General features: G+C 37.2%; 1 protein-coding gene across 8 annotated transcripts in view; it reads right to left on the minus strand.

The window, feature by feature from the left end:
* The window catches only part of Fryl (FRY like transcription coactivator), a 166,340-nt gene that overhangs the window by 124,566 nt on the left and 21,971 nt on the right, over window positions 1-19,803 (minus strand). For all 8 annotated transcript variants that reach the window (XR_007213545.1, XM_048364235.1, XM_048364232.1 and 5 more), the window contains exon 2: window positions 1,545-1,744. Coding sequence is in view for 7 of the 8 variants with exons in the window: in XM_048364235.1 (XP_048220192.1) it covers window positions 1,545-1,664 (120 nt within the window). In the remaining variant the exon portion in view is untranslated. The remainder of the gene's footprint in view (window positions 1-1,544; window positions 1,745-19,803) is intronic.

A 19,803-nucleotide genomic window follows, 5' to 3' on the forward strand; every position in this document is an offset into this window, starting at 1 on the left:
CATATACAGAAAACGGCCAGAAGCGGCGCTGTGGCTCAAGTGGCAGAGTGCTAGCCTTGAGCGGGAAGAAGCCAGGGACAGTGCTCAGGCCCTGAGTCCAAGGCCCAGGACTGGCCAAAAAAAAAAAAAAAAGAAGAAGCTTACCTTTCCAAACAGTAATTTTATGTCTTGCTTCTTCACTGAGAAAATTAAGAGCATGTAATAATAGTTCCTTCAATGAGGTTGTCACCTCCCCTCGCTTCTGTTCTATCCTTGTGAGGAAGCACATAGCCCCTAAAGTTACTACTACAATACTGTGCCCTTTCCGCTAGACAAATGGCTTAAGTAGTTGAAGTAGTACGATACTGTGCCCTTTCCTCACCTGCCGATCAAGGCTATGGACTTCAGACAAGCAACAAGTCTTCTGCGTCTGAAGTTGCTAAACACCTTACCCTAATCCAGTTGCATAGGAGCAAATTAATTTCACCTGCTATATCCTCATCAGCATGCATGCCCATTTTACCCCAGGCACTGTCATCACACATCTCCTCTCTTCAAATCAGAGTGACTTACTTACACTGCAACTGGTGTTTTCAAAGGTACTTGAACAAAGTTGCATCAACAAGCTGGCTGTTCTCTTAAAAGATCTGAATGCTTTACTTCCACATCCCATAACTTTTCATTGAATTGTTTTTCCATATTATTTGAAAATTATATTTCTATTCATTACAAAAATAAAATTTCTTTTGATATACCACCTGCCCCTTTAAGTTCAATATAAATGATGCCGAAATCAACATTTTTATTCATCTCATGAGTTCTCAGAAATAATTTTCAACTACCAAAGAATTACATATTGTTGGTTTACTAGAAGTCAAGCTAATGCATACAAATGAAAAGTATCTTATTCATTTCTTCTACCAAGAACATCCTATTCTTTCTGAAGTAAATATATTTCTGTTTTAACATTCTAAACCATCTTTAACTTTCATTCAAAATGCCACTCCTATTTGATCCTTGTCAAGTTCTATTGATTCTGGTTAAGTCATTTCTCTTTCTTCTGCATTAATGCCTGAGTTTAAAAAGTTTTATGCCATCCTTACTATATATAACAAAGAGCCTTTGTCCTCAATCTCTTTTCCTTCATATCTAACCGCTATAAAAACCCATTGAAGCAGCATTTACAGATCTTCAGAACTTGCCCAAGCCTTTTTGTCTTTCTCTTTCTTCCTTATGCACCACAAGTGTCAAAATATGTTCACTGGTTTCTTACAAGTTCTGGTAAGAGTATAATCTTAGCAACAACTTTCAGAATATTCTAGATTTCCTTTAATTTCCTGATATATTTTAACTAGTCCCACAATTCTCACCATTGAAGTCCATTTTCTGTTCTTTCATGACCTGCAGTAATCTAGCAAAGTGAATTCTGAAGTCACTGAAGCTTCCCAGATCATCACTTCACTCTTAGTATTTTTTTTCAAGTTACATTATTTCCTTTGAAATTTTTTAAGTTAATGCAAAAGTAAAAAAAAAAAATTTTAGATTTATAGGTCAGCTTTACTCACCAAGGGTTCGGCCATTACAACTTCAATTTTCTTTTCAGCTTGAATGGCAAATTCTGCAAAGAGGCTCTTGATGACATATTCACCAGGCTTGACGTCAGGGTCAATCGTAATGTTTGACATGATGATATTCTTTTTTCCCCAAGTGGAATGAAAGTTAGAAGAAGCACAGTATTTGTTCACTTTGCTCACTGGTGCTGAAGCTAAAAGTAAAAGAAACAAAAGAACTCTACATTAATAGCTCAATAAGACCTATACTTCTACCTTATTTAAGATGCAGCCTGCTCTGAATGCTACCAATCTCAGTTTCTTACTTACTCCATTTTTTTCTATTATATTTGCTACCTAATATATTGCCAAGTATATCTACAATGCAGTTATATACCATGCTTATTATGTACTGTTTTTTTTCCTATACTCCTACTGTGAGTTACTAATGAGACTGGAGATTCTCATTTATTCTTAGTGTTCTTGAACAATACCTGGCATATACTAGATGCACAAGAAATACTTATTGAGTGTATGGATTCTAATCCAATATATGAGTGCAATGAAGGAAATAAAACAAATGTCATTAAATAGAAAAGGATGGAAGTACAAGATCCAAATATTGTAACTTTGGAAAGCATGCTCATAGAAGACTTCATTGAACACAGATTCTAAATAATAAAAAAGAGGCAGCCAGGCTAACAACCAAGAATAAAGCACAAGACTGAGCAAGGATGTTTGAGAAGCAAGAAAACCAAGGGAAGAAACAGGTAGGATCATTTGTAGGAATGTAAATTATAGAGGAACTTTTAGGACTCATTAACAAAATTAGATTTCTAAATGCAAATGACCTTGTGTGGAAAGTATTAGTATGGAGACAAACAGGATCTGATCTCTCTTTAGTCTCGCTTCCCTGGAGAATGGTTTTGAAGAGGACAAATAGAATCAAGGGTACCATTATAGAAATCCAGGTGAGATGATCAAAGCCTAGGCTAAGAGGACAGTAAAGGTATAGGATAGGAAGAAAAAGATCTGACATTTGTCATCTGTTAGGGGGTTAGGGGAGGTAATGATGACTCATGGAATCTTATTTGAATCATTTAGAGGACTGTGGTATATCTACTCAAATGGGGATAGTAGTATCTGGCAAACATCAAGTTGCATGAGACTTGGTGTAAAAAGAACACACCCAACACTTCATGCTATAAAGCTTTACCCCTCTGTCTCTTAACTGTTGCAGCCTATCTTGATGCATAGTATGAACTCTCCTGAAACTTCAGCTTGTATGATCTCCTTGGGCCTAGTATTCCTAGAGTATCCATGGGAAATTCTCAAGTTTGTACTTCTCCATCTCAACCTAAACTCCAGCTACTGCCTTTTTCACACAAATAACTACAAGTAACCTTCATACTTGAAGGGGAGACAGGACATACTTATTCAAACTGTACTTCTTTGTATGTGTATATAATGAAAAGACAACAACTTTGTTCAAAATACATAAATTCAAAGCTTACAATAAAATTTTCTATCAAAACACCTACTCTATTAAATATATTATGTAAACATACAGAAATCTGTAAAACAACAATCTAAAGATTAATGTAAACTATTAATCTTTTAAAAAGTGTATTTTTTATTTCAAGTTAAAATGTATTATGTACTGTACTCTAGAGCCAAAACTGGATAATAAAAAAATTTAAACAAAAATTTACAGTTTTTCAAACACAGTGAACATTATTTTACACAATGACCTGTTTGTTTACTCTGTATCGTGATCCAACATTGTATATTATATTAAGGAACAAATTCTGTTAATAAATGTCATTGTGTAAAAAGGTATCTTTAAAAAATATTTTAATTATTTTACATTGTTAAGAGTACTTACGGGGCTGGGGAGATAGCCTAGTGGCAAGAGTGCCTGCCTCGGATACACGAGGCCCTAGGTTCGATTCCCCAGCACCACATATACAGAAAAACGGCCAGAAGCGGCGCTGTGGCTCAAGTGGCAGAGTGCTAGCCTTGAGCGGGAAGAAGCCAGGGACAGTGCTCAGGCCCTGAGTCCAAGGCCCAGGACTGGCCAAAAAAAAAAAAAAAAAGAGTACTTACTACTCAGGGGCTGGGAATATGGCCTAGTGGCAAGAGAACTTGACTTGTATACATGAATCCCTGGGTTCGATTCCCCAGCACCACATATATAGAAAACGGCCAGAAGTGGCGCTGTGGCTCAAGTGGGAGAGTGCTAGCCTTGAGCAAAAAAAGGAAGCAAGGGATAGGGCTCAGGCCCTGAGTCCAAGGCCCAGGAGTGGCAAAAAAAAAAAGAAAAGAGAGAGAGAGAGAGTACTACTCAGACATTATTAAATAATCTCCCTGGGCTGGGGATATGGCCTAGTGGCAAGAGTGCTTGCCTTGTATACTTGAAGCCCTGGGTTCGATTCCCCAGACCCCATATGCAGAAAATGGCCAGAAGTGGCGCTGTGACTCAAGTGGCAGAGTGCTAGCCTTGAGCAAATAATAATAATAATAATAATAATAATAATAATAATAATAATAATCTCCCTTTGCTAACTTCTACTGAAATATTAAGCAAGGCAAATATCCTGATGCATGATATGTTTACCAGTGAAGACAAAGTTGTAGGAAATCTTTGCTGAGTTATTGCCCAAGGCAGAAAAATTTCAAGGGACAGTGCCCAGGCACAGAGTTCAAGCCCCCAGACTGGCAAAACAAACAAACAAACAAAAAACCTAAAAGAGTAACAATGAACATGACTACTGATAGTAATGTCAAGCCATTAAGCAGCAATCTATTCTCATTGCATGGAATTAGCAAAAATTAATAGAATGCTACATAAATATTTAAAATAGCACTTTAAAATGCTTGATGGCATGAGTAAATATTCAAAATATAGTGTGTGATGCAAAACAACAAAAAATAAACTAGGAAATGTGTACAGAACCAAAAAAAAGGCAGGAAAAATATCAGCAGCATATAGTGAAGAGTTAACTTCATTTATTTTTTGACCAGCTTTTTAAAATTGTAAAGGTGATGTACAAAGGGTTTATAGTTACATCGGTCAGGTAATAAGTACATTTCTTTTTTAACAGTGTCACCTCTTCCCTCATTTTCTCATGCACAAAGCATTAGTGATCTCAAATGAAGAAATAAGATCATTCTCAAATTGAAAACATAACAATTTAAAAAGATTTAAAAAAAAAAACAAGAATAAACCAAAGTAGAATTTAACCTCACTAACATTATTAACCAGATAATCTATTTTCTTTACCAAAATTGTTCCCTCCAACTTCATATTCCAGTATACTGCCCAGCGTTGGGAAGGATATGTGAATTTGTTTTAATGGTCTGCTAATAGTAGAGAAGCCAAGAGAAATCAGTCTAAGCAGAAAGAGTAGTCTCCACATAATCCTATTAACTTTATGACACTTTACTACTTGAATTAAATATTTTATAATGTTAAATAATAATGTTTCTCTCCATGCTACTATAAAATTTGAAAAATTTATGTAATCTTATGAGTGAATAAAGACATAAGTATTAAAGTATAATTCTTTAAGAACAAAATTCAGGCACTGAATTCGAAATAGTAAAAACTCAATGTCATATTAAACATCCTTGGAATATAAATCTACTGAATTCTAATTGCTAATAAAAGGAATAAAGTAAGACCTATTTAAATTTTTAGCATTTCTATTATATTCTTAAAGCTTTTCTTAAAAATTGTTTTGTTGCAACAGAAAGTAAATATTTTAGGTGGTCTAACTCTGTGCTGTAGAGTGGTTTATTATTTAACATATTCAATAAAATAATTATATTTTTTAACTTTTATATGCATAAATTAAAATCCAGTCAAGAGAAGGGACAAATTAAGAACAGATCTATAACCCTTAAAATCATATAATATATATATATATATATTTAAGTTTATAAGCTTATAATAGGGAGCTGACAGGTGCTTTTTGACATGAGTTTCTTCTCTTTCCACTATGCTCTACAATGTTCTAAATAAAAGCATCCTTCAAAATATATGTAACATTCTCAAAAGGTGGAGTCTTTCTGAATCCCTGCAAAAAGATATGGTATAAAAAGATCTCAGTGGAATCTTCTGAAAACTGCCCAGAAAAGGGGTTCATGGATAAAAATCTTTGCTGTATAGTCACAGATGTATACCTATATTCATATTACATGAAAATACTTAAGTGTAGATTATATAATTCAGAAATATAACAAGGTTCTATATAATTCTTACTATTTTAACAAATATTATTTATATTGGTTAGTAATAAAATATCAATTACCCTTAAACAATAAAACATATGGAGGAGCTAGTGATATAGTTCAGTGGTATAGTACTTGCCTAGTAGTACATACTACATATTAATTAACTTAATTTAAAAAGCAAACACAAGTAGGACAACAGTGGTGCATGTCTATAATCCTAGCTACTCAGGAGGCTGAAATCTGAGAATGGTGGCTTGAAGCCAGCCAGGGCAGGGAATTCCATGTAACACTTACCTCCAATTAACCATAAAGAACATTCAGAAGTGGAGCAGTGGCTTAAGTGGTAGAGTGTTAGCCTTGAGCAAAAAGTGCTCAGGGACAGTGCCTAGGCCCTGAGTTCAAGCCCCAGGGCTGGCATACTAATTTTTATTGTTATTACTATTAATAATAATGAAAAGAAAATGCATAAGGTAAAATAGCCAACAGAAGTAAAATTTAAAATATCTGTGTTTTAAAAGCAAATTCTTAGTTTAACAACAGAGATGACATTGATCAAGACACACTGTATTCAGAATCTGCTGTGTTAAATGGCAACACTTTTGTACAACTACTTAAAAATAATAGTAATAAACCTATGCCAGTGAATTATTTCATGTATACCAACAAACTGATTCCAGTGTTTCTATGGAAAGAGAAATGACCTAGAATAGAGAACAAAATATTGAAGGGTAAGAATAAAGTCCTGACACTCCCTGACTTCAACATGTACAAGTTACAGTAATGAAGACATTATGTTACTGGCAAAAGAATAGACAAACAGATCAATGGGACAGAACAGACAGCCCAGAAATAGGCCTACACAAATATAGTCAACTGATCTTTGACAAAGGAGAAAAGGCAAGTCAGTGAAGAAAGGAGACTTCAACAAATGGTGCTAGAATAACTAAACACATGTTGTGTTTTTAAAAAAATAAAGAATTTTTACCTTCCACTAAGACTAAAAGTAGTTCTAAATGTAACTATAAAGTGCAAAACAATTTCACTCCTAGGAGACAAAAAAAATCTAGGTGATCTTGGTATAAAGCCACACATTAAAACCATGATATGAAAGAAAGAATAATTAAGATAAAATTTGCCAAAATAAACACTTAAGTCCCACAAAAGAATTTCCAAGAATGAAAAAAATGAGCTCAGAGAAAATCTGTTACAGGACTGACATAGAAAGTAGAGAGTAAGAAAAATTACTCAATTAAAAAATGGGCACAAGCTAACTGACGCCTCACTCAAAACATACAGATGTCAAATAAGCATATGAAAAGATGTTCAGTGTTGACTATATTCTGAAGATTACAAACAATGCCACCACCATTACAAGAATGACTCAACTTCCGAAATCACCAAATGCCAACAAGGATTTATAGAGACTTCCTCACTGCTAGTGGGAATGCAAAATGTTACCAAATGTCTTCAGAAAGCTTAATTTCTTATAAATAAATGCCAGGCCAAGTCATTTATACCTGTGATCCTAGCTACTTAGAAGCCCAAGATCTGAGGGCCTTGGCTCAAACACCAGCCTGGCCAGGAAAGTTCATAAGATTTTTTACTCTAGCCACCAAAATGCCAGAGTTTAGCTGTGGCGCAAGTGGTAGAATGCCAGCCTTGAGCAAAATAGGTAAGGGAGAGTGCCCAGGACTGAGTTCAAGCCCAGCTCTGGTACACATACATAAAACAACAATCACCCCATGCCTCATAAGACCTAGAAATCCTGCTCCTTCATCTGTACCCAAAGGAGTTGAAAACTAGTGTACACACAAAAACCCCACATACACGTTTAGAGCTGTGCTACTCCGAATTGTAAAAACACAGAGGCGGCCAAGATATTCTTCAGTAGTATCATGAAGCAGTAAGATGAAGGAATGTGAAAACATATATCACTAATCAAAGAAGCCAGTGTGAAAAGGCTACATACAGGGAAAGGCAAAACTATGAGGACATAAAAAGGGTCTCTGGTTACCAAATAGAGGAAATAAAGGTTGAAAAGGCTGAACACAGAACATGTATGTATGTACATATATGTATGTATGTGTATATGTGTGTATACATACATATATATGCATAAGCATACGCACATATACATATATGAATGTACACATACATATATATGCCACATAAGAACAAGGGAAATGAGAAGAAGGGTATATATGGGAAATCTGTTTTCTACTCCATTTTTCTGTAAACATCAAAGTGCTCTAAAATAAACTCTTTTCATTTAAAAAAAGAAAAAGGAAGGAAAGAATTGCAAGCCTATTCTATTTGATCAGAACCAACTGCCTGAAAGAAGTCGTATCAAACATATGTTCAAGTTAAAGCTTGGAACAAGCTCAAAGACAGAAGTTTTGAAAACAAAAATTAGTTATATGATTCACAAATTAAAGGAGAAATGAAGAAATCAAAGCCAATATTAGGGAAAAGTAGTAAATTCTAACTCTGCATGACTTATACCTTTGGTATTGGTATACCTTTCAATGAACTATCCAAACAAAGAGAGACAAGCTCTTGCAATTGAGCCAACTGGTCTGGAACTCATATCCTCCTGACCATTCTTCCTGGGAGCTGCAATTATAAGCATGTGCTACAACAACTAGAGTTAATATAATAAGGTTATATTATTTTTCCAATATTTATCCAATTTATCTGAGTTCATTTACTGAAATGTTATCTCTGATTTTACTATCATGAACTAGGTCCATACTCAGATACACTTTCACAGCTTTCATCTCTTTTCATCTGTTCCCATTGTTGGCACAATACTTTCCATTATGGTGGCTTTTAATAGGTTTTAACACCTGTTGGCACAAATATTCCCTCTTCTTCAACATCTTCATCTGTTGTAATCATTTGTATTTCCAAGTTTATGAAAATCTCCACACATTAAATAAGCCTGGCATCATTGCAATATTAAGACTCTTCATTTAGAAACCAGCATATTGGGGTTGGGAATATGGCCTAGTGGCAAGAGTGCTTGCCTCATATACATGAAGCCCTGGGTTCGATTCCTCAGCACCTCATATATAGAAAAGGCCAGAGATGGCGCTGTGGCTCAAATGGTAGAGTGCTAGCCTTGAGCAAAAAGAAGCCAGGGACAGTGCTCAGGCGCTGAGTCCAAGCCCCAGGACTGGCAAAAAAGAAAAGAAAGAAGTCAGCATATCCTCAATTAACTTGTATTCTTTTGTGTACCCAAGGAAAAATGTGCCCTTCCCTCACTAGAATATCTATCTGAATCTTATTTTTATTCCTAAACATGTTCCATCTGTTTTCTGTGAGTACAGTCATTTTCCCCCTCACTATTCAATTCAGTGCTTTTGCTATGGGTTCAATTCCAACGGGTAGAAAAATCAAACTTTTGTTTGTTCTCTGAACAGATGTCCTAAAACATTTATTTATCCTAATCTAAACTATTCCCACTGAAAACAGTTTCTAAACATAGCAGTCCTATGACATCTTTGGCATGTGTTCAATGCTCTTTACTTGAATTCTACTACAGAAATAACACTTATTATGACGCATAAGCAAAATGACCTGTCATCTAAATAATCCATTATTCACTCAGCTAGAGAATCCCTGAGTTATTATTTTCTGGTACTCTTAGGATAAGCTTTCAAAGCTCAGCTAAAAAGTACTCTAAAACCTTAGAAGATAAGGTAGCATTTTAAATTTTTTCATGGGAGGTAGGCACCAGTGGTCTACTGCTGTAATCCTAGCCAGTCAGAAGGCTGAGATCAGAAGATGGAGGTTCCAAGCCTGTCCAAGCAGACTCCATGTCCAAAATAACCAGCAAAGAAAAAAGCCAGAATGAAGGCATAGCTTAGCTGGTACAGTGCTAGCTAGCAATTCAAGCAAGAGCACAGGCCACGGGTTCATTCGTTCTCTCTCTCTCTCTCTCTCTCTCTCTCTCTCTCTCTCTCTCTCTCTCTCTCTCTCTCACACACACACACACACACACACACACACACACACAAACACATACACACACACACTGAATGTAACAAAGAAAAATCTGCGGCAGATTTTTCTCTTGTAGAAAAACACAAGTTTGAGGACCTATTCAGGGCTTCCCTGAAGAATTCAAGCACCTGAGCAAATGCTGATGGCTCACACCTGTAATCCTATCTACTCGGGAGGCTGAGATCTGAAGATTGAGGTTCAAAGCCAGCCCAGGCAAGAAAGTCCATGAGACTCTTATTTACAATTAACCACTAACAAACCAGAAGTGAAGCTGTGGCTCGGGTGGGAGAGCACTAGCCTTAAGCAAAAGCTCAGGGATAGTCCCAGGCCTGTGTTTAAGTCCCAGGATCAGCACAAAAAAAGAAAAAGGAAAACCAAAGAATCCAAGCACCAGAATCTTGCAGGCCCTTTTTTTTAAAGTTGTATTTCATGTACTGCCAAACAATTTTATTGGAAAAAAGAGTTTAGAAAAAGATCCTATTTAAGATAGAATATAAAAGAATAACACACTTAGGAATAAGTCTCACCAAGGAGGAGGTGGACAGTTTGTAAAATGAAAATGACAAGATACCTATGTTCACAGATTCTAAGTGAACCACAAAAAAGTATAAATGGGCAATGCAATTTTGAGCAAGAAGAAAGAACAAAGCTAGAGCCATCAATCTCCAAAACAAACTATATTACAAACTTATAATAATCAAAACAGAATGAGTCCAGCATTAAAGGTGACAGGCCAGAAATAAAATCTATACATCTACATTCAAGCCATGACAAAATGTGAGACAATTCATCTCTTCAATAAATGGTGCAGGGAGAAGTGATTATCCATATATTGCAGGTCCTTGATGAGCAAATAACTGGAGCAAGGCTTTCTATCTGGTGTTGCCATCTTCTCTGACACCTGAGCTGCAGAGAGAAATCTGCACAAAGCAGCAAAGTCCTGTGAGGCTGGGATGAGAAGACAAGACAAGATATGAAAGGACTTCCTCCTAATATCTGAACTGGTATACTGTCCAACAGAGGCTATGTCTACTTTCCTTTCCATCTCTCTTGAGATTGCTCCTGAAAATACAGTAGCAGTCTAACCCACATTGAACTGACAGACGAAAGAAGTATAAGTGCATATCTAATGGTATCCAGCAGTCACAAACAAATAAAAGTGAATATTAAATATTTATCAAGCCCCACTTGCAAACATCAGGACAGGTTATCTCAGTTTGGAGGTTAAATGGCCCTGAAAAGGTTGCATTAGAGGTTTCCTTCCCAGAGTAACACTTTTGGGAGCCGCTGTGGACCTTTAGAAAGAAGGGCTCTGAGATGTCTGCAGGGTACTGTGGGTGTGGGGGGCAGAGAACTGTGGAAGTCAAATCCTGTGCATTTTCCTTTTTGCATCCTAGTGCCACATGGTCTACTCTACTGCCATTCTTCACCTCCATACCAGAAGTATATAAACAATATATCTGGCCTGGTGATCGACTGGAACGTCAAAAACCTGATTACCTCAGGTATTTTATTATAGTGATGGAAAACTAAACATTGAAATCTGGTCCTGACAATGGGATGGGTTATCCCATTTTTACACACCTCGTGATGTAAGGAGACCTTGGAATTTGTTCCAAAGGGAAATCACAAAGTGTGCGACTGGGTTGGAGTCCCCTCAAGCAGCCTCTGCCTAGGTGATGTGTACAATTGTGAGAGTAAAGCCAAAACCACAAGGTATAGGGGCCAGCAGTGGGCAACGCCTGCTGTGGGCAGCCTGCAAAACTGCCCAGGAAGAAGACCTGTGGGTGGCAATGAGCAAAGCAGCACAGAAGCCAAGTGGACAGCAATAAGCAAGTACAGAACTGGCCAAAGCTTTACAACCACCGTGGGTTCAATCCTCAGCATGAAGCCTTAATGTTTGTTCTGCTAAGTTATGGTTTTGCTTTGGACCAGTCTCTCCTTACTACTTTCCTAATCATTTCAAAATAACAGTGTTTACAATGTGCCTGCCCAACCATTGTATCTTAGAAGTACTTTCCATAGTTGTAGAGGTTCACAAATGAGTTTGACTTTCTACATGGACTTTGAGCAGTGTTGGAACAATCAAAACTTTATTGGGAGGTTCTGTGAACCTTCAAGAGGAAGGGTCTCATCAAAGATCCTTAAGTTATTGGGGGTATCCTCCCAAGGAATAGTGGGACCATGGTTCCTTCCTTTTCTACTTTCACTTCCTAATAGTTGAGGTGAGTAGTGTTAATCTAGCACATTCTGCTACTGTCGCCTGGCTCCCTTACCCAAGACCTAAAACTAATGGTGTCCACTCAATCAAACTCTACAGCTTCCACGAAGGTCATGAGCTACACTGATCCTTTCCTCTTTTTAAGTTGTTAACTTCAGGCACTTTGTTGTAGTGATAAAAGTTTACTAACAGGTTTCAAAACACTACCCATGTGTTCATTTCATATATATGCATTATATGTAACAGATATATAAAATTCCTAGAGTTATGACTTCAGTAAGAGTGCTTGCCTTGATACTGAAAAATACATAACATTTTCTGTGTAATATAAAAATGGATAAAAATACAATAATCACTTAGAAATGAGAATGGATTAAAAGTCTTCCATTCACAAAATAAAGTAGGATAATTTAATAAGAAATATATAGAAGTTGTCATTTAACAAAGCAGTTTGTGAATACAATGTCTCTACAACTACTTAAAGATATTTTTTTAAGAATTCAAATACAAAAAAAAGAAAAACAGGAGTTACACGGAATAAATTATAAGGATTTCTTAGAGAACATAATATATCTGGACACATGAAAAGACAAACTGGTATAACATAAATGTCAATTCTCACAAATTAACATAATTCCAGTGAAAATTGTGATAGTATTCTGTCTAAATTGTACATGATAAAATAATATTATATTAATATTAGAGTAGACCTGGGGGAATAATAATCCAAGATATACTACAAAAAGTATGTTTTAATGCCGGGTGCCAGTGGTTCATTCTTGTAATCCTAGCTACTCAGGAGGCTGAGATCTGAGGATTGCAGCCAGAACGAGCTGGGCAGAAAAGATGGTGGAAACTCTTTGCTCCAATAAACTACTCAGAAAAAGCTGGAAGTGGAACAATGGCTTAAGTAGTAGAGTGGTAGAGAGCACTATCTTTGAGCATAAAGAGGCTCTGAGTTCAAGCCCAAGGACTATGAGAGAGAGAGAGAGAGAGAGAAAGAGAGAGAGAGAGTATAGAGTACTTCCAAATCAGGGGACCTATAATCATTATCAAAATAGTATATCTTCTATATTCAAAAATCGAAGTCTGGGCTGGGAATATGGCCTAGTGGCAAGAGTGCTTGCCTCCTACACATGAAGCTCTCGATTCCCCAGCACCACATATATGGAAAACGGCCAGAAGGGGCGCTGTGGCTCAGGTGGCAGAGTGCTAGCCTTGAGCGGGAAGAAGCCAGGGATGGTGCTCAGGCCCTGGGTCCAAGGCCCAGGACTGGCCAAAAAAAAAAAAAAAAATCAAAGTCTGATGCACAGGTGAAAATTAATTTTTAAAGTCTGTATAACAAAAATCCAGATGTGATGATTACCCAAGATGGAAAACAAAATTATTAACAACAACAAAAAAGATGAATACATTTTACCAGCCCTCTCGCCCCCCAGTCCTGGGGCTTGAACTCAGGGCCCTAGCACTGTCCCTGGCTTCTTTTTGCTCAAGGCTAGCACTCTACCACTTGAGCCAAGTACCCACTTCTAGCTTTTTCTGTGTACGCGGTGCTGAGGATGGAACCTAGGGCTTCATATATTCTAGGCAAGCACTCTACCATTAGGCCATATTCCCAGCCGCCCAAATGTCTTATGTTTAAAATACTGAGGGTAAATGATATTATAAACAAGGACAAAGTTGGAAAATTGTGATGTAAATAGTATAAAATATACTCAACGAACTCTTGCAAACTAACAAGAAAACAACAATAAAGAAAAGTTGGCAAAGGTAAATTGGCAATTCATATAAAACAAACCTAAAAGGCCAATAAATATATCAAAAAGTGCTAACGCTTAGTCTAATCCAGAAAACGTAATCTCACAATGAAATTTAGTTTTATATTTGTGAATGTGTTTGTAACACAACACACACTTGCTGAGGGCAATGTAATGCCATCTAAGTATGGGCAGTGGCAGAATGCTCTGTCCTGTGGTGGGCACACATCTCCATCATCATCAGGCTCCTCACACAACCTTCTGATTAGACCTTGGCTATGGATGAGCTTACTCCGCGAGGACAGCAAAAGGAGCATGGGCCAGCTGTAGCATTAATATCCACTTGGCCTGTTGCTCATTGTGAATTAGTAAATTGGAAAAGTTCTAAAAACCTATCTATCATATTATTTATTATGACTCTGTCCTCTAGAAAAGATTTTGCATCTACTCTCAGCATGATGGCAAAGCCAAGCTTTCTGACTTGATCCTGAACTTCTCCAGCCATCTCTGGTGACATTTTAAATCAGAATCAAAAATCTCTGGAGTGGGGCCCCGGCATCTGTGCGTTTCTGGAAGCTTCGCCACACTGATTCTAATGCAAACATTGCCTTACACACTATGCTCCTAAAATGGAACAGTTGGCTCCATACAATGAGTTCATTAAAGTGGAAAGTTTTAAAAGCTACATAAAAATAAGAAAACCTAGCTGAGCATTGGTGGCTCCTAGCTACTCAGGAGGCTGAGATCTAAGGGTTTCAGTTCAAAGCCAGCCCAGGTAGGAAAGTCCAGGAGGCTCGTATCTCCAATTAATCACCCCCTAACCGGCAGTGGAGCTATGGCTCAAAGTGGTAGAGCACTAGCTTTGAGTGGAAAAGCTAAGGGACAGCACCCAGGCCCTGAGTTCAAGCTCCACAACTGACAATTACAAAAACAAGTGAATAAATAAATAAAAGAGATTCTGTTTATATAGTACCACATATTATACTCACTGAGCAGTTGACAGAAATTTAAATAAATGTAGGTGGTGGGTAGAGCCCTAATAAATAAAGTGAAGGCCCAATGAAACAATTCAAACCTCCTGACTTTCAAAAGTTAATTATGAGTCTTCTCATAGCAGAATTTTGATACATGACTTTTTCTCTAAAGTTTTCATCACTCCATTTCATTCACTGTCCATGCCTCTATGCAGGTACCTTAGCATCATGTACATGACTTTGAAGAGTGGAATTTTAATGGCATAGTACACTTTAAAATCATTAATTCTTCTCTGTGCCTTATATCCATCCCCATGTAGTCTAGTTAAAATCCCATCCCCATTAGTCTTTTTCAGCCTACATAAATTCAAACCTGGTAACAACCTATATTCTCCCCCAAAAATCTTCCTCCACAGTTCTCCTTCCTTCTTCCTACATGAAGTTCACAGAGGAAGTGCTGTTTCTAATACATCCCAACGGGCAGCTCTGAACAGCAAAACATGGCCTTCTCTGCATAAGAACAAAGCAATAACTTTATCCTTAAAAATATTAGTTACTGGGGGCTGGGAATAAGGCCTAGTAGTAGAGTGCTTGCCTCCTATACATGAAGCCCTGGGTTCGATTCCTCAGTACCACATATACAGAAAACGTCCAGAAGTGGTGCTTGGCTCAAGTGGTAGAGTGCTTGGCTCAAGTGGTAGAGTGCTAGCCTTGAGCAAAAAGAAGCCATGGAAAGTGCTCAGGCCCTGAGTTCAAGCCCCAGGACTAGCCAAAAAAAAAAAAGTTACTAAGGCTATTTTATTGGAATCATCCTTCTCTTCTCTTAGTTTCCCTATAATAAAAAATGACTCATGGCCAGGGGCTGGTGGCTCACACTTATAATACTAGCAACTCAGGAGACGGATATCTGACTGTCAGTTTTGAAGCCAGACTAGGCAGGAAAGTCTGTAATATTCATGTCGCCAATTAACCGTGAAAAAACCAGAAGTGGAGCTGTGGCTCAAGTGGTAGAATGCTAGTCTTGAGCAGAAAAGCTCAGAGGCAGCACTCGGGCACTGTATTCAAGTACCAGGGATATCACACACAAAAAAAGGTAGTGGCTCATGCCTGTAATCCTAGCTACTCGGGAGGCTGAGGATGAGACAGTGTAAAACAAAAAAACCAGCATAAACAAATCTATGAGACTCTTAGTTGCAATTAATCACTACAGAGCTGAAAGTAGAGATGTGGTTCAAAGGGCAGAGTACCAGCATGAGCAAAAAAAGCTAAAGGATAGTGCCCAGACGCTGTGTTCAAGCCCTAGTACTAGCAAAGAGAGTAAATCATAATGCCAAGTAAATATGCAATATTTAGTATTGAAAAAAGGGAAAGATATCTTCTTTGTGAAATGAGATAAGTAGGCTTATGATTCCCAAATGCAATGTTGTCTAGATTCATCACAGAGTTCCCACTTACACAGCATTTAGTTGGTTTCTTTTTCTTTTTCTTTTGTGTGTGTGTGTGTGTGTGTGTGTGTGTGTGTGTGTGTGTGTGTGTGTGTGTGTGTGTTTTGGCCAGTCCTAGGCCGTGAACTCGGGGCCTGAGCATTGTACCTGGCTTCTTTTGGCTCAAGGCTAGCACTCTGCCACTTGAGCCACAGCGCCACTTCTGGCCATTTTCTGTATATGTGGTGCTGAGGAATCAAACCCAGGGCCTCATGTATACGAGGCAAGCACTCTTGCTACTAGGCCATATTCCCAGCCCAGTTGGTTTCTTTTTCTAGTATTTCCAAAAACAGATTTCTATGAGGGAAGAAAGAGTATTTTAGCAATAAGCAATAGATGATTTTTTTCCAATATGGCCAACATTAATTCTCAGTAGATTTATCACTGAAATTACTGTCAATGGGAATGAAAAATTACCTACAAGATTTTACAAAAACCAAGTTCAATCTCCTTCATCTCCCAAGATATATTATTTTTACCACTTACAACATTTCCAGTATCCATGATTAGACAGATGAGCTAGTCTGTAGGACATACAAGGAGTAGCTGCTATGCAGTATTATATACTTGTTTGGCAAGTAAAGAAATTGGTCTGTATTTCTTCAACTTTCTTCCTATATCTGCCCTATTGTAATAACATCCTCCCTCCCTGAATATTGTGTCTCATTTCACCCCCTTCCTACCACCCATACCATGAAAGATGGAAATCTGATGAAATCACAGCAACTGTTATTACAAATTTCATTAATGGTTCCCATTTGTTTTAGGATTAAGACCAAAGTTAGAAACAGGGCTTTCAAGAGCCTATGTCTAACCGTGGCCTACCTTTGCTGCCTCACTCCCATCACTCTCCCAAGAGCTGCTTCTCCTAGAGAAACTGGCTAATTCCTTTCATCTCTCGCCCTTGTTTATCGCTTCTGCCCACCTATCCTTCTTCCAAACTGTTAGGTACTTCTTCAGATTTTGCTTAAATGTCACCTCATTAGGAAAGCATTTAATCAAAATGAGCAGTTAAATGAAGTTAGGTAGATAAAGAGTTTGGAGCTGGGTATGTAGCTCAGTGGTAGAGCATTTAACTAGCACTGTCAAGGTAATGGGCTCAATCCCCAAGCACTGTAGACAGTAAAGAAAAGGGGAAAAAAATTATGTGTGTTTAGAGGTGTGAGGTATTCCTGGTATTTGATTCTCTGAGCCTCCAGTTTACTCCCTATAAAACCAGGAAATTTTCAACTAATGAATAAGTAAGCAAACAATATTCATGCAATGGAGTATTCCATTATAAAAAGTATGAACCCATTATAAAAAGTATAATACATGCTACAACATTGGATGAAACTTAGAAATACAAAGTGAAAAGGTAGTCACCAAAAAAAAACAACAAAAACACAAAACAAAACACTTCTATTTATGTAATGTGTCCAATGACATAAACTTCCTTTGGAGATGATGAAAATGTTCTGCAATTAATGGAAATAGATGCATAACTTTGTAAGTACATGAAGAACTAACAAACTGAAGATTTTAGGAAGATGTATTTTTACAGCATGTAAATTATAATATGATGTTTTAATAGTATTAATAATTCTCATCACATTTTCATTATTACCTGAGATAAGCATATACACAAAGAATGTGAAAACACAGACAGATATTGTGCATCCCACAATACCAGGCCAATAGAAGGCAAGGTTTATTTCAATTCAATAACATATAAATCTTAACTGAAATTTAGATGAAGGCAAACTGTATATCTTGCAATCCAAGATAAGCATTGAGCATTAAAAACTGTAACTTCTCATTGTGCAAAAATCCAAGTCATCTATGCAATTTAGTTCCTTAGCATAACAGACTTTACTCATACTTTATGAAACAGTGTTTAAAACACAACAATTTAGCCTCTGAGCACAAAAACCAAGTCCTTCAAAATAGTTGTATAAAATTATGTATGGCGAAATTCCATGAACATTACAAGATATATTATATGGACAGTACATGCATCTGTGGACTTAACACTGCAGATAATGACTGGACAGGATCTAAGTACCAAACCATGCTTTGTCTTATCAATTCTAGGGAACTAAGCCAATCTTTTAAATGTTAACATCCGCACTACACAGCTGGTTTAACAGAATGTTCCTGATTCAGTAATGCCTAAAACTGTTGGCACAAAGACAAAATCCTGAATTTAGGCCATATGAATGTCACTTCATTGTTGTTACTGAAAAAAATAAGCTCAACTCTAATCAAACTTCAGCAGCACTGCATCAACATTCTGCCAACTAAGCAGGCCTGAAACCAGAGGGCATCAACTATTAATATAGTACCATCTAGCCTAGTACAAGCCATGCAAACTGAGCATATAAATAAGAAACATTATTATAGCTAATGATATTATAAATATTATAATATATGCTGTATTTTATAATAATATCCTATAATATACACTGCTGTTATTAAATTAGAAAAAATAAATTTCTCTTTTGGAAGGTAGGGGGCAAGATCTAAAATATGTAATTTACTTAATGAAAAAATTATTTTTCATTTCCTTCTTTATAAAGGCTATTAACAAATCAGGTTTTTCTATGTTTCTCCCAAGAAATTCACAAAATAAAAACATTCACTAAATGATGAAATATTTTAAACCACTATAGCATCATTTTCTGCATTCTTGCTTCAAGAATTGTTCCCTTGAGAGGCATCACTGTATAGTAATATTAATAATCCAAAAGGAAAAGGAGGATTTAGCCTCCTACCTTCTTTGTTACTGTTAATTCATTTCAACAAAAATTACAACATCTTTATCTAGCTTCTTAGTTGCCTGTACATTCCCCAGAGCTTAACTAATTATTAAATTTACAAGAAGAACAAAAAGACAATCAACCAGCACCCCAGAGAATGTTACACTCAAGTAAAAGTAATGACACAAGGGTAAGTAGGGTAATGGCGCCAAGATGTCCAAAGTGAAGCAGAGAACAGATGAAGCACTCAAAAGAATCTGACTCCAAGGATGGGTAGTGAAAGATAAATATGAATCTCTTATGAAACAGACAGGACTCTGAGGATGCACTGTGAACAGACAGAGGTAGAGGTGCATTCTGGGCACAGGTAGCAGCTAATGCAAAGGCACAGGATACTCTCAGAATGGGATAAACATAGCAGGAGAAGAGATGACAAATGAGCTAGGAATGGAAAAGCTTTGTTTCACAGAGGACAGAAAGGCTGACACGAGGGAGGGACATTAAGGGCAATTAGTTAAAAAAAAATCCTTGTGCAACAATTGGAAGTCACATCAAGACATACAAGGATGTAATGGCACGAATCCAGGTGACCGTTGAGAGGGGTCCAGATTACCCCATAGCTAGAGCAACAGAAGCCTGGAGAGAGAGAGCAAGGAAGCTTAGATACTTGAAAACAACTCCTGGGCAATAACTAAAAGGTATGGAGTGGAAGGGGAATTGATTGGCTACTGGTTTCTGGCTTAGGGAGGCTGGATCTCCATTCTGTATGCCACTAAGGGATACGTCCAAGTCCTCACCCTCAAACCCCAAAAAGACCCTTTCCCTCTAAGTCTCCTCTGATCCCTGTGTTTAACAGGAT

The sequence above is a fragment of the Perognathus longimembris genome, chromosome 16, assembly GCF_023159225.1.
Source record: "Perognathus longimembris pacificus isolate PPM17 chromosome 16, ASM2315922v1, whole genome shotgun sequence".
Classification (NCBI taxonomy): Eukaryota; Metazoa; Chordata; class Mammalia; order Rodentia; family Heteromyidae; genus Perognathus; species Perognathus longimembris.